General features: G+C 42.6%; 1 protein-coding gene and 1 pseudogene across 1 annotated transcript; one reads left to right on the plus strand and one right to left on the minus strand.

Annotated features, from left to right (window-relative positions):
- Nucleotides 1-1,672: 1,672 nt before the first annotated feature.
- Nucleotides 1,673-3,288, plus strand: LOC147923791 (uncharacterized). The gene is made up of 5 exons (XM_087497372.1): nt 1,673-1,953; nt 2,052-2,208; nt 2,284-2,334; nt 2,439-2,531; nt 2,926-3,288. Exons 1-5 carry the CDS (start codon nt 1,838-1,840, stop codon nt 2,998-3,000), a joined length of 492 nt encoding a protein of 163 aa, XP_087353498.1. The 5' UTR covers nt 1,673-1,837; the 3' UTR covers nt 3,001-3,288.
- A 466-nt stretch (nt 3,289-3,754) lies between these two features.
- On the minus strand, nt 3,755-4,288 carry LOC147923792 (F-box protein At1g11270 pseudogene; annotated as a pseudogene).
- Between the last annotated feature and the right edge of the window lie 10,265 nt (nt 4,289-14,553).

Here is a 14,553-nt window from a genome sequence, read left to right on the forward strand (position 1 = left end):
TTTTTTCACATTCGCATATAAGATCAACATCTGTAAATTGCTAATATGATATACGTGGAGTAGGAAGTAAATTGCGAATGTAAGCCGGTGATGGAAGAGTCAAGAATAGGAGAGTATATATAAATTTTTAAATAAGGAGTAGGTTTTCTAATTTTTTTTCAATAATTTGCACACGCATTTAATCCAGTTTATCAAATTTGGAACTACTACCAAGTTAAGCGGGATTATGAAAATATATTTTGATAGGTAATTAATGAATTGATTGGATGCAAAGCTATACTACAACAGATTTCCCGAAATTTTAGAGGCATATGGAATCGAATATATATACCATTATAATTTGAGTAAATAGTCAACATATATATATATATTGTTAGTTAAAGAATATCTTACGTATATGGAATGAAATCACTCATACGAATCAATCATGAAAATAGGATAAGAATTTAATTTGAATAACAAATAAAAGAAAAATCTTATTTACTTTAAAACGTCAAAATATAGAAATTAAAAATGGGAAAGTAGGGAAATATTAGTAACAGCTTACTCAAAAATGCTTGAATCTGTTATGCCTGAAATTTCAGGAAGATAGCTAAATATGAATGATAAAACAACTAATCACGGAATCAGTTATATTCGGGATTTTGAAATTTGATCTGTGTAATCCGCTTATTTGTGGAAATAAGATTTTCTCACTAATTCTTAAAAAAATCGTAGTGGGATTACTATTGGAAACAGCAAAAATTGCAGCTAAGGTGCATCGAACTTGGCACCTTCCGAAATATTAGAGCTTCATTGGACCAATATGCTATTAGAATTTTCTTAGCAAAATACACAATGTATTGCTTTTATTTATTATTTAGACGTAAAAAAACCATTTTAAAAGATCCGACCCGGGATCCGCGTGTTTATCCGTTTAGGATATGAACAAAATTTCGTTTTTACCCTTAATGAAGATATATTATTTGGTTATAACTCCAATGGCATACTCTTGTAATTTTTTACAAAACAAAGGTTTAGTCCATAATCTGTGTTTCAAAATAATAGTAGGGAAGAATTACCTAACCTTAAAATAGATGCAGAAAAACAGTTTTTGACGAAATATGCTAGCACTTGTTTTATAATTGTTAGTCTACTAAACTAGTTAATCCCAAAAAAAAAAGGAAAAAAACAATTACTGCAATCAATTTTATTCCAACACCTTTTTCTTTTCTTATCTTCTTATGCAATAAATGAATTGAAAACTAAATTTATCTCATAAGTACTAATTTCATCTCATGTCAAAACTAACTTCAAATGAGTGAAAATTTATAAAATAAAAATATGTAAAGATATCCAAACATTCCCACCAAATAACTAAACATTTATTCCTATAAATTATTATTTATTTCAAACTGTTTTATGTTTTCACTTGCTCATTACATGTATTAAATTTTATAAAATCAACATAAAATTTTTACTAATATTATCAGATTGGAAAATCATTACTTTTTCAATTTTTTTTAAATGTTTTCACTTATAAATAAAAGACATTATGTATTAAAATCTTAAAAATAAAACAATGTATGAACTATACTAAGAACACAATCAAGTATTCAAAATTTTATTAATTTAATTTCATTATTCTTTAAAGTTTAATAAAAAAAAGAATGGGGAAAAAAAGGAATTGGTCAACGGAAGACAAAAGAGGATTGAACGGTAGACGTAGACGCCATTGGAGAGTTCCTTTGAGGAGGAGTAACCAATCCAATCCAATCCAATCCAATCCACCCCATTGTTGAAAACGGAACCTTTATGTCGATTGAAGAAGCCTGAACGAGAGATCCAATCATCGGCGATGGAGGAATCTACGGCTACGACCACTCATTATTTCTCAATTTTCACCAATTACCCTCTCATTTCCGCTCTTACGGCTTTCACCATCGCTCAATTCATCAAACTCTTCACCTCCTGGTATGTTAGATTAGATCCCCCAATCCATGCATCTCTTTTGTAATGAAATCGATTGATTGAACTTTGAATGTGTCTCTCTCTCTCTTGATTCTGCGCAGGTATAGAGAACGGAGATGGGATCTCAAACAGCTTATTGGTTCCGGAGGAATGCCTTCTTCCCATTCAGCCACTGTCACCTCTCTCGCTGTTGCTATTGGCTTACAAGAGGGCTTTGGTGGTTCACATTTTGCCATTGCTTTGATCTTGGCTTCTGTTGTATGTATCTTTCTTTTTGTAGCTTACCAATTGAGTTATGAAGGATTCAATTGAGTGAGTGTGTTTTGGTGGTAGGTGATGTATGATGCTACTGGTGTTAGATTACATGCGGGTCGCCAAGCTGAGGTTTTGATTACTTCTTTTAACAAAGTCTGGTTTTATTTATGAATGCATTCGAGCAAAAATGGTGGTATCTTCCTGATATCTGCGGTCTGAATTCATTTTTTCAGGTTCTCAATCAGATTGTATATGAACTTCCTGCAGAACATCCCCTGGCTGAAAGCAGACCATTGCGTGAGCTTCTTGGTCATACCCCTCCTCAGGTATGTAATCACAGATCACATGCAAATTCTCTCTTTGCTGAACATCCTCACAGAATTCAATATAGGACAAGCAAGAGATGAGATTCTTATAGGTGTTGCATGCGGTTTAGCCAGAATGTAGTTAGATAGATAGTTAGGGGAACGCATGAGTATAAATAGGAATAGGGGGGATTGAAGGAATCAGTGAAGGGGGTTTGAGTAATTGGAACCGACTTCGAGCCTTTTGGAGGCTTGTGTGAGTTGATGGCACTCTAGAACAAACCCTATTTTTGTGTTTCCTTCCATTGATATGATATATTAACTGCTCTTTTCATCATTTATCACTGTGTTTTTGTATGAATCGATTTCTTCTTCTCTCATCAGATTCTGTTTTCTATTTGCTGAGAGTGTTCAGGTTGTTGCTGGTGGAATGCTTGGAAGTGCCACAGCAGTCACTGGATACTTGTTTTTCAGGATAGCTACTAGCTAACGTTAACCACCAAGCAGAGCAACACACCAACTCTTCTGCTTCATTTCCTATTGAAGCTGCTGGACAGAATCCGAACGAAACAGGCTTCCAATCAAAGCCGAGTTTGATTCACTATCGATTCTTACTTTAAAAGAGTATTGATTCACTATATATATTATTACTTAAACCTATGCTCTTACCATTCTATACTTGATGTAAAAAAAACTTGGAACAACACCATTACAAAGACAAGAATCGTGATTTTGTTATTTGGAAATAAATATAGTAAGTATACAAGGAATTTGTGGATATGGATATAGTAACAAACTGGCGTCCATATATCATATTGGTAGGTACAAAGAAAATGAAGAAAAGAATTCACTAATTTGATCAAAAGTGAATAAACTTTCGTTTCGCGAAGAAGAAGAAGAGAAGGACCATATCTTTTGGGTACACCATGTTATCTCGGAAATGCACAAGCGGTTATCTAGGATGCACAAGACGACGCTGAGGGGGTAAGGTATGCAAGTGTCAAAGGGAGCTTCAGAGATGACTTTGAAAGTTTCAGTGTGAAGATCGAAAGACAATACATTGGGAGAAAAACATTCGGTGATCCAATAAAGTGAGCCATCTAAATACACTGGCCTCTGGTAAGGGAGAATCCGATAAGGAGAAGAAGGGGCAAGGTATCTCCGAGTGTTGGTGCTAAAATCGAAAACTTCACAAGTGGTACGCTGCCGTCTTTGTCTAGGCCGAAGTCAGATGAATTATATAATCAAACTGCCTTGTAAGTGCCCCTGAGAATGTATTTACCAAACCCAAGCTTACAAGGTGGGGTGAAAGCTTCTCTTTTATTAACAAACCTGTCGACGATGAGATGTTCGACGCAGGAGAAAGGAAAAGTGCGATGCCATTGAGTGGCGGGATTCACCACGACACTGGGTTCGAAGTAACCATGGAGGCAGAGCAGACCGTCACAAGAACCATGGCAAATCATGGGGTTGGTAAAAGGGAATGTGACCTTCCGGAGTATGGAAGAAGAAGATCCCAAGACAATGTCAGGTTCATCAGAACCATAAACATCATTTAAGGACACGAAAAGGACATCAGGGCCTCGTGACAGCCTACGACGGACGAACTGCCTTTCCTTGAAACATTGGGAACAGACTGTCATTCTCCACTCCTTGGACACTAACCTGAATCTCATCAGAGATTTCACCGGAAGTCTCTCCAGTATGAGCTCTACAACATCGTGTGGAAGCCATTCCACACTAGTAGTATGGGTAGGGCGATGCCTTTTCAATACCATCCTCCAGCCATGTCTTTGTTGTCTTTTCAACATTGTGTCTCGTCCTGAGTGGTCAACATTGTTGTCTTTTCAATATAGAGAGGTATCCAGTTCGATCGACACATAAGTCATTTTTGGAATTTTTTTTTTTTATAGGTTCAAATTTTGTTTTTGCTTTAGGCATTAAAATCTATTGCGCCGGCCCTAGAAATCAATCTTTTATTGGTTTTTTTTTCTTTCATCATTTAGTAATTTTACATTTTGAGGATCTGTTCATTGACTTCTCATCTTAATCAAAACCAGTGTTCAAGAAAGCGCTAGGTGTTAACTAGGCGGTGATGCAACGCCTAGCGCCTAGAACGCCTAATCGGAATTTAGACGGTCTTAGGCGGTTTAGGCGTTTACATTATAAACTATTATATATCTGATATTATATACAAAATATATATAAAAATAATAAAAATATTAAATCAAAAACAGAAAATAAATAAAAATATTATTTTAATTCATTTTAAATAATATATTAAACATTTATAATTATGTTTATAGAAGTAAACTTTAAATATTTTAAATTTGTGCAATTAAAATTTTAAAAATACACTAAAATGATGATACTACAATTTTAGGCGGTCAAAGCGGTCGTCTAGGCGGTGCTATAGCGCCTAGCGCCTAGACGGGGCGGAGGCGGACGCCTAGAATGCTTTTTCGAACACTGATCAAAACCATATATTACGAATACTGATTGAGGGGCTTCGCTCGCTAAAAGATGAAAATGTGCATGATTTTTTTTTTTCATATTTTAATTTCTCAACGCAACTATATATATTACTAGTAATTGGTCCGCGCAGAAGTTTGATTAGAATATTTTTTTGGATTGTTTTTGTACATTATTTTTTGCTTCTGTTAAATTCTCTTTGCACTTGTTTTATGTAGATCATTTGTTTTATTTGTTGTTCTATTTATTTAATATTTTTTTGAATAGATTTTTGCAGTAAGTATAATTTAGTGAACTGTTTGTTTTAAATATACTGTAATCATCATGAAGTTCTTTAAAAAAAAATTGTAATGAGAAGTTAACATTATTAATTAAAAGTTGTTGTTTCCTGTAGTTGTTAGTTGGGCTTAATTTACATCATTAGTCATGTTGTGGTTAGATTTTTAGAAACATTTAAAACTACTAATGTGTCACAATATGATATCGGTGAGTGTTAATGTATAGACGGAAAAAAAAATTTGGTCCACATTTCTCTCTCTTCTTTCATCGTCTCTCTCTCAGACGAAGGCATTTGCGAGATGTCACTGGAATCAGAAGCAAACAGAAGAGATTTTGTGATCTCGACGTCTTCAATCCGCTATGATCATTACCTCCGAATCATGATCGTCGACTCTGATTCGGCAATTTGGTGATTGTGCCTGAGCAAATCGGTGTTTTCATTGGCAAATCAAAGATTTACCTTCACCAACTCGACATTTTCCTTCACCAATCTCTTTCTCATGGTACGAATATCTGTCTCATGCTACGAATTTTTTTTAATTTGAGGCCATAGAAATCAGGGTTCTGTGTGTTAAACTCGGGTTTTACTATGGGCTTCTAACTTAAAACCAATTGGCAATGAGTGGAGAGGCTCTAACCCTTTATATATTACTCAAGTCCCTTCACATCTATCAGATGTGGGATCTTTTCTCCACACACCCCCTCGAGATAATGGCTATTCTAGCCGTTAATCTCAACAGAATTCATCACGCCCCCTCGAGATAATGCTTTATTTTTTTCAGCTATCTCGATAGAATTGGGCCTTCCTTTGGACCATCAATTAATGGGGTGATCGGGCCTCTATCTGGGCTGGATTAATTAACGGACCAGCGTGTGTAGGCTCTGATACCATGTTAAACTCGGGCTTTACTATGGGCTTCCAACTCAAAACCAATTGACAATGAGTGGAAAGGCTCTAACCCTTTATATATTACTCAAGTCCCTTCACATCTATCAGATGTGGGATATTTTCTCCACACTGTGATTTAGAGAAATTAAGGTTAAAGCATATAATCCACTCTGTTACCTTAGCCCATGGTCGTGTTCCTTAGTTGCGATGGCGATTACTATATCCATGTGATCATTCCAAGTTCATGTGATTTAAGATTTGCAAGATGTTTCCGTTTCTAATCAATCACATAAAAATAAAATGTTGTTTGTTTGATTTTCTCTTGTCATGTGTTTCTATTCACAGTTTAGCCTTGTCCAAGAGTCGGAAACAAAAGCTTCCCATGGATCAGATGATTATTCAAGTGAACATATATGTCATATATGCCAAGACTACTCACAATGGTAATTTTTGTCTGAAATTATAAAACCTTTTAGTAGATCTGAATATTCTATTGCCTGTGTTACTTCTTAACTTTGTTGAAAGCTGTTCTTTCCATTACGTATTGGTATGCAACTGACCTTTTAACATTTCTGACCACACTTGCAGTTGTTGGTTCTCACGGGCCTGCATCTGTATCTAACTTCCACATTTGGAATGTTTGTCTGATCATGCTAAGTCTCTTGCTCCAGATATTGACGGGTTCAGAGGATGGGACTGCAAGAATCTTGGTATTTTGCTCACTCACGTTCCTCTTTTTAATATTGTAGTTCTGTACATTGACTCTGTGTAACGACTTTTTGATATCTTTCCAGCATTGATCAGCCTTTGCTTTGTTTTGTTTCCAGCCTAGCTTGTCGAGTCAAAACTTTCCTTCGGTGGTGTCACCCCTGCACAACTCCACAATTCCATAAAGGTAAATACCATCGTCGTAATTACCTTTTGCTGCCTTTTTCAAGAGTTCCAACCCTGGTTCTCTGTTGTTCTTGTGAAAATACTCTTGGATCCCTTTGATGTAGTGGGCATGCACATTTCCATTTACAATGCATTTTTCCATGAGGTCTTGGTATTTTGTTAGTGCCGCTAGTGGATTTGAAAGACCCCGACCCCGGCCATCTATGGCCGGAGAGGTTCTCTCGTCCCATCTCCTACTTAGACAAATTTTAGGGCCCATTCTTTAGACAAGGTTCATTCGCGCATTCTGAGATTCGATATTTAGAGTCTATATGATATAAATTTAGAGTAAAGTAAATATTCAATATTGCATTAATCATCAAAGGATTCGATACAACTTATGAGTTTGCATAATAAGCTAGTACAAGTTGTATAATCGATCCTAACTACCCTTAATACCACCACTCATCTTCTCGGCCATGAGTCCCGCGCCTAAGCCTTTCCTTTCCCGCGATCACCCTCCTTTCCTGAAATCCAAGTAGGCATCAATAACTTTTCCCTTAGGCCGTACAATGTCATGCAATGCACGCTAAGTTCTATACATTCGCCCAGTACGGCAGTTGACCGGTAGAGAGTTATCCCGCGCATCAGTCCGACGGTGTATCGAGGAATCTGTACCGATCCCACGTCCAACCTCCGAGCCGCGTTTACTTTTCTCCGATCGAACCGTCCGTACTCGGACACCCCGGATGATACGCTGATCGGTAGGGAGGTAGCATGCGTATCAGTTCGGTCGTTTCACGGCGATCCTTGCGGTTACCGATCCACTTCCGAGCCGCACCCCCTTTCCTCCGACCAACAAGACCAACCGAAGCCTATACATGCTTATGCTCGATGATGCAACTACCCAATTCCCCAGATCCCTTAGAGACGGTATTTCACCGTACCTCCGTCGATCAAAACCTTTCTCGGCCTTAGAAACCCTTTTTCTCGATCTTTTCTCTCGATCCGCACCGAGAGTTTCTGGGTATTTTTCCTGGTTTCCCGTATGTCCAAAATTGTGCGTCTCGCCCTCTATTTATAGGGTCTGGCCGAAGTCTAGGCCCAAAAAGGTGCCTATCGTCGAGACCCTTCGGTCACACCCGTTCGATCGCACGCGTTCCATTGCACCGATTCGGTCACCGAGTCCGATAACCGTCCGCGAGCTCCCAACTGGCTCACTTATCGTCTACTGTCGAACAGTTAGTCGAGCTTGGTCGAGCTGGTCGACAGCTGGTCGAGCTGGTCGACAGCTGGTCGACAGCTAATCGAGCTTGGTCGAGCTGGTCGACAATTCCCAAGAGCTGTCCGCAGCTGACCGATCCTTCTCCGATACTTTGCGCGTTTTCCTCAATGTCCGAGCTAACGAGTAGCTTTCTCTCGACTTGTCCGAGATCCCCCTTCCTTCTCGGACTAAGTCTCGGCCTACGATCCTATTCAGGATCGTGGGCGTTACAAGTGTCCCCCCTTGAAAGGGATTCGTCCCCGAATCCGGATCAAGTTGATCTTCACCCATCTCCTTAAACCACTTAGGATAATCGGCCTTCATCTTGTTCTCGGTCTCCCAAGTAGCTTCTTCGCGTCCACCGCAGTTCCACAAGATCTTTACCATGTTAATCTTTTTCCTGCGCATCCCTTTTTCCATTCGATCAATGATCCGAATAGGTGTTGCTTCCACCGTCAAGTTTTCCTGCAACTCGGGTGGAACATCTTCGACTACCTCGTCCGCTTCACTTAGGCATTTCCGTAGTTGAGATACATGGAAAACCCTGTGAAAAGCGTCTAACTTCGGTGGTAACTCCAGTTTGTACGCCACCGCACCTACTCGTTCGATCACCTTGTATGGACCAACGTACCTTGGGCTCAACTTTTTCCTCTTAGTGAACCGCCCTTTTCCCTTATAGGTCGTTGCCTTAAGATACACGAGGTCGCCCACCTCAAATTCCAACTCCTTCCGACGTTTGTTCCCATAACTCTTCTGTCGGTCTTGGGCCTCCTTCATCTTAATTTTCAAGAATTTCAACTTCTCGGCCGTCTCGTCCACGATCTCGGGTCCGAACAGCGTCCGTTTCCCAACCGGCATCCAGCACAACGGCGTCCGACATGCCCGGCCATACAGCGCTTCATAAGGTGACATTCCGATACTAGCTTGGTAGCTGTTGTTGTACGCGAATTCCACCAAGTTTAAGTACTTTTCCCAGCCTCCACCCCAATCCAATACACAAGCTCGCAACATGTCCTCGAGTGTTTGAATTGTTCTCTCGGACTGGCCATCAGTTTGCGGGTGATAGGCCGTACTTAGGTTCACCCTTGTCCCCAGCGCCTTTTGAAACGCTTTCTAGAACTGCGCGGTGAACCGCGTATCTCGGTCCGAGACGATGCTTACCGGCACTCCGTGCAACCGGACAATTTCCTCGATATATCTGACCGCGATTACCTCGGCCCCATCGGTTTCCGCGATTGCTATAAAATGTGCAGATTTAGTCAGTCTATCCACCACGACCCATACCGCATCATGCTTCCGATTACTCATAGGCAAGCCGGTCACGAAGTCCATCGTCACATGATCCTATTTCCATTCCGGCATAGGCAGACTTTGAACTAATCCGCTCGGCACCTGATGCTCGGCCTTGACGAGTTGACAAGTTTTACACTTAGCAACCCACGCGGCAACATCTCTTTTCATTCCTTTCCAGTGATAGTATCTTTTCAGATCGCGATACATCTTGGTTGAACCAGGGTGGATCGAGAACTTAGACTGGTGCGCTTCCTTTAGGATTTCCTCCCTCAACTCCTTATTTTGCGGCACACATACTCGTCCATTCACCACAATGGCACCGTTGTTTGATAATTGGAACTCGGTCCTATTATTCTCTGCCCAACCCTTAAGTTCTTCGTCCTTTTCCTGAGCCAAACGAATCCTACTAAGTAGGTCCGCTTGATCGGCTGCTCCTAAGCCCAACGGCTCAACTTCTCTCGACAATGCATTCAAATGCAAGGTCCCCATCATGAAAACCAACGCTTCTTGGTTCTTTTCCGCCTCTACGTCGAAGCGTCTCCTACTCAAGGCATCCGCGACTTGATTTGCCTTTCCCAGATGATAGGCAATATCAAGGTCGTAGTCCGCGACAAACTCCATCAACCATCTTTGCCTTAGATTTAACTCCGGCTGAGTGAATATGTATTTTAGGCTCTTGTGATCGGTGAAGATTTGAACTTTGGCTCCATAGAGGTATGAACGCCAAGTCTTCAACGCGAACACCACCGCGGCCATCTCTAAGTCGTGCGTCGGGTAATTCCCTTCATGCTTACGCAATTGCCTAGACGCATAGGCGATCATGCTTCCCTTTTGCATGAGCACACAACCGAGCCCGGTTATAGAGGCATCGGTATAAACGATATACGGCTCGTCCGCCTCCGGCAACACCAGTACCGGGGCACTCGTGAGCATCACCTTTAACTTCGAGAAACTCTTCTCGCAAGCTTCCGACCATTCGAACTTTGTATCCTTTCCCATCAATCGTGTCATTGGCTGAGACATACTTGCAAAGCCTTGACAAATCTGCGGTAATATCCGGCCAATCTCGGTGGCATTCTTCGGACACGGCCAGTCCTTGATCGATTTGATCTTTTCCGGATCCACGGACACTCCTTTGTCCGAGACGATGTGTCCAAGGAATCCGACACTCTTTTGCCAAAACGAGCATTTGCTCAATTTTGCGAACAGCTTTTGCTCCCTTAACCGCTCCAAGACTGCCCTCAAGTGATTTTGGTGAGTTTCCTGATCCTTCGAGTAAACAAGTATGTCATCGATGAAGATGATGACAAACTCGTCCAGGAATTCTCGGAACACACCGTTCATCATCTTCATAAAGGCTGCCGGTGCATTGGTCAGTCCGAACGACATGACCACAAACTCGAAGTGGCCGTACCTGGTTCGGAAAGCCGTCTTCCGAATGTCCGATGGCTCTATCGGAATCTGATGGTACCCCCGAGGCCAAGTCTATCTTCGAGAACCACTTCGCACCTCGGAGATTATCCAACAACTCGTCTATCCGGGGCAATGGGTACTTATTTTTCACCGTAACCCTATTCAGCCCCTGGTAATCGATGCATAGTCTGAAGCTACCATCCTTTTTCTTGACAAACAAGACCGGTGCACCCCATGGTGAGCTACTCGGTCTGATGAATCCTTTTTCCAACAATTCCCCCAATTGTTTCTTTAACTCCGCCATTTCCGCCGGTGCCATCCGGTAAGGCGCTTTAGATATAGGGGTCGTCCCTGGTTCTAGCTCGATGGTAAACGGATCGGACCTATCCGGCGGAACTCCCCGTACCGCTTCGAACACATCGGCAAATTCGTTGGCTATTGGAATATCATCCAATTCCACATTTTCCCCAACTTCCTTAGTTGTGATTGTGGCTAAGTATTCCTCACAACCTTTCTCCAGCATCCTTTCCGCCTGGATTGCCGAGATAATCAAACTTCCCGAAGTTGATCTTATTCCCTGGAATCTCAACGTTCCTTCCTTTCTCTCAAAGGTCACTCGCCCTCGGTGGCAGTCAATGTGCGCCTTGTACTTTCTCAACCAGTCCATCCCCAAGATAACATCATGTTTCATGAGTGGAACGATAATCAGGTCAGTAGGCATGTCCACATCATTGACAATGACCGAGATCCCTCGAACCATACCGTACGAGTGCATCACCTGTCCGCCGGCTGCTCGAACCAATCCAAATCCATCATTTGGCTCTCGACTGAACCCACCTTTCCCTATCATTTCCGGGCTTACAAAACAATGTGTGGCCCCTGAATCAAACAAGGTGTGCGTTTCCACACCACCTATACTTAAGGTCCCTACACATTCCTCTAGAATGCTAAGTACCCATATCCCCTTTTTCACATGCATTATGATGCTATGTAATGCACGAATTTAACTTAGAAAAGTTTTCGCAACATACCAGTAATCGCCCTGAAATCCCCAGCGGCAGTTTCCTCGGACAGCTCATACACACGCGGTGCGACGGCCTGTCTCTTCGGTGGTGGAGGTAGAGCATTCTCGCTACGGTTCTGTCTTCCCTCATCAAGCTTCGGACACTCCCTCTTAAAATGTCCTTCTTTTCCGCACAGGAAACAAGTCCTTGGCCCCTCGCCACTTTCCATTCTCGGACAGTTCCGGATAGCATGGTCCATGCTTCCGCAACGTCCACATGCACCCACTGCCTTCCAGCAAGTCCCGCTGTGGAGCTTTCCGCAAGTCTTACACTTCGCATACTTAGAGTCGGACTTTGCGTTATCCACCTTGTCCCATTTCCTTTTTCGGTCGGTGGTTTTGGCTGAGTGAGTCGAGCGCGAAGAAGTTTTCTCGCGTTTAAGCTGTTTCTCTTCCTCCAGCCCATCTTCGATCATTACCGCCCTTTCCACTACTTCCACGACCGAGTTAAAGACATCGTTCACGCAATGGTTGCGGATATCGACCTCTAGTCCGCGGATAAAACGACGGATCTGTGCTTTCTCATCCTCGATTTCTTTTCCCACAAAGCGCCTTAGGCGACTGAATATGGCATCGTAAGCATGCACCGTTAGGTCCCCTTGTACCAAGTTCAGGTACTCAGTTTCCAGTCTGTCCCAAGCCTCCGGTGGAAAGAATTTCTTGTTGAATTCTTTCTCAAAGTCCGCATAGGTTAGGACTTGACCACTTCTCCGTTTCTCAACCGACACCCACCAGTCATGGGCTTCCCCTTCAAGGAAATGGACGGCAATTTCCTTTTGGTAATTCTCCGGGCAGCGAGTGGAGTTGAAGTTTCTTACAAGTCGGCTCCTCCACTCGTCAGCCATGATCGGATCCGTACTTCCCGAAAAATGCTTGGTTTTCAGTCTCATGATCTAGTCCAACGCATCCAAGTAATCCCTTCTCTTCCTCGGAGAATCTTCAGGATCCAGTTCAATGGTCTCCGTAACAACTTTGCTACATACCGCTGGTACCACAAGATCCGGTACCAACGCCTTAGTGAGAACGTCCAACTGCGCCATCATTGCCTTCATCGTTTCCCACTGTTCCTGGGGCGATGGTACGGCATTTTGTTGCCCATTTACATCCGTTGCACCACTACTTTCCGGCTTATCATTATCCGGTTGTTTATCTCCAGCCACAGGTCCGACTGGATTCTGGGTGTCCGTGTTCCTTGCCTACGCGTCGACTAGTGTCTCCGCGGGTTCTATGGTCTCATCGGCCACCTCCTTACCCTTTCGCTTCTTTTCCTTGCTGCTCTTACCCATCTGCAAAACTTATGCACTTTAGTCACGGTTTAAGATAAATAAACCGCTAAAAAGCAACTACCGCGAGATCCCATAAGCCGATGAGTGGTGATACCCCAAAACCCGCACTACCGGTCCTAGAACCAAGCATGCTCTGATACCAACTTGAAAGACCCTGACCCCGGCCATCTATGGCCGGAGAGGTTCTCTCGTCCCATCTCCTACTTAGACAAATTTTAGGGCCCATTCTTTAGACAAGGTTCATTCGCGCATTCTGAGATTCGATATTTAGAGTCTATATGATATAAATTTAGAGTAAAGTAAATATTCGATATTGCATTAATCATCAAAGGATTCGATACAACTTATGAGTTTGCATAATAAGCTAGTACAAGTTGTATAATCGATCCTAACTACCCTTAATACCACCACTCATCTTCCCGGCCATGAGTCCCGCGCCTAAGCCTTTCCTTTCCCGCGATCACCCTCCTTTCCTGAAATCCAAGTAGGCATCAATAACTTTTCCCTTAGGCCGTACAATGTCATGCAATGCACGCTAAGTTCTATACATTCGCCCAGTACGGCAGTTGACCGGTAGAGAGTTATCCCGCGCATCAGTCCGACGGTGTATCGAGGAATCTGTACCGATCCCACGTCCAACCGCCGAGCCGCGTTTACTTTTCTCCGATCGAACCGTCCGTACTCGGACACCCCGGATGATACGCTGATCGGTAGGGAGGTAGCATGCGTATCAGTTCGGTCGTTTCACGGCGATCCTTGCGGTTACCGATCCACTTCCGAGCTGCACCCCCTTTCCTCTGACCAACAAGACCAACCGAAGCCTATACATGCTTATGCTCGATGATGCAACTACCCAATTCCCCAGATCCCTTAGAGACGGTATTTCACCGTACCTCCGTCGATCAAACCTTTCTCGGCCTTAGAAACCCTTTTTCTCGATCTTTTCTCTCGATCCGCACCGAGAGTTTCTGGGTATTTTTCCTGGTTTTCCGTATGTCCAAAATTGTGCGTCTCGCCCTCTATTTATAGGGTCTGGCCGAAGTCTAGGCCTGAAAAGGTGCCTATCGTCGAGACCCTTCGGTCACACCCGTTCGATCGCACGCGTTCCATTGCACCGATTCGGTCACCGAGTCCGATAACCGTCCGCGAGCTCCCAACTGGCTCACTTATCGTCTACTGTCGAACAGTTAGTCGAGCTTGGTCGAGCTGGT

This window comes from Camelina sativa, chromosome 17 (assembly GCF_030686135.1).
Source record: "Camelina sativa cultivar CO46 ecotype springtype chromosome 17, ASM3068613v1".
NCBI lineage: Eukaryota > Viridiplantae > Streptophyta > Magnoliopsida > Brassicales > Brassicaceae > Camelina > Camelina sativa.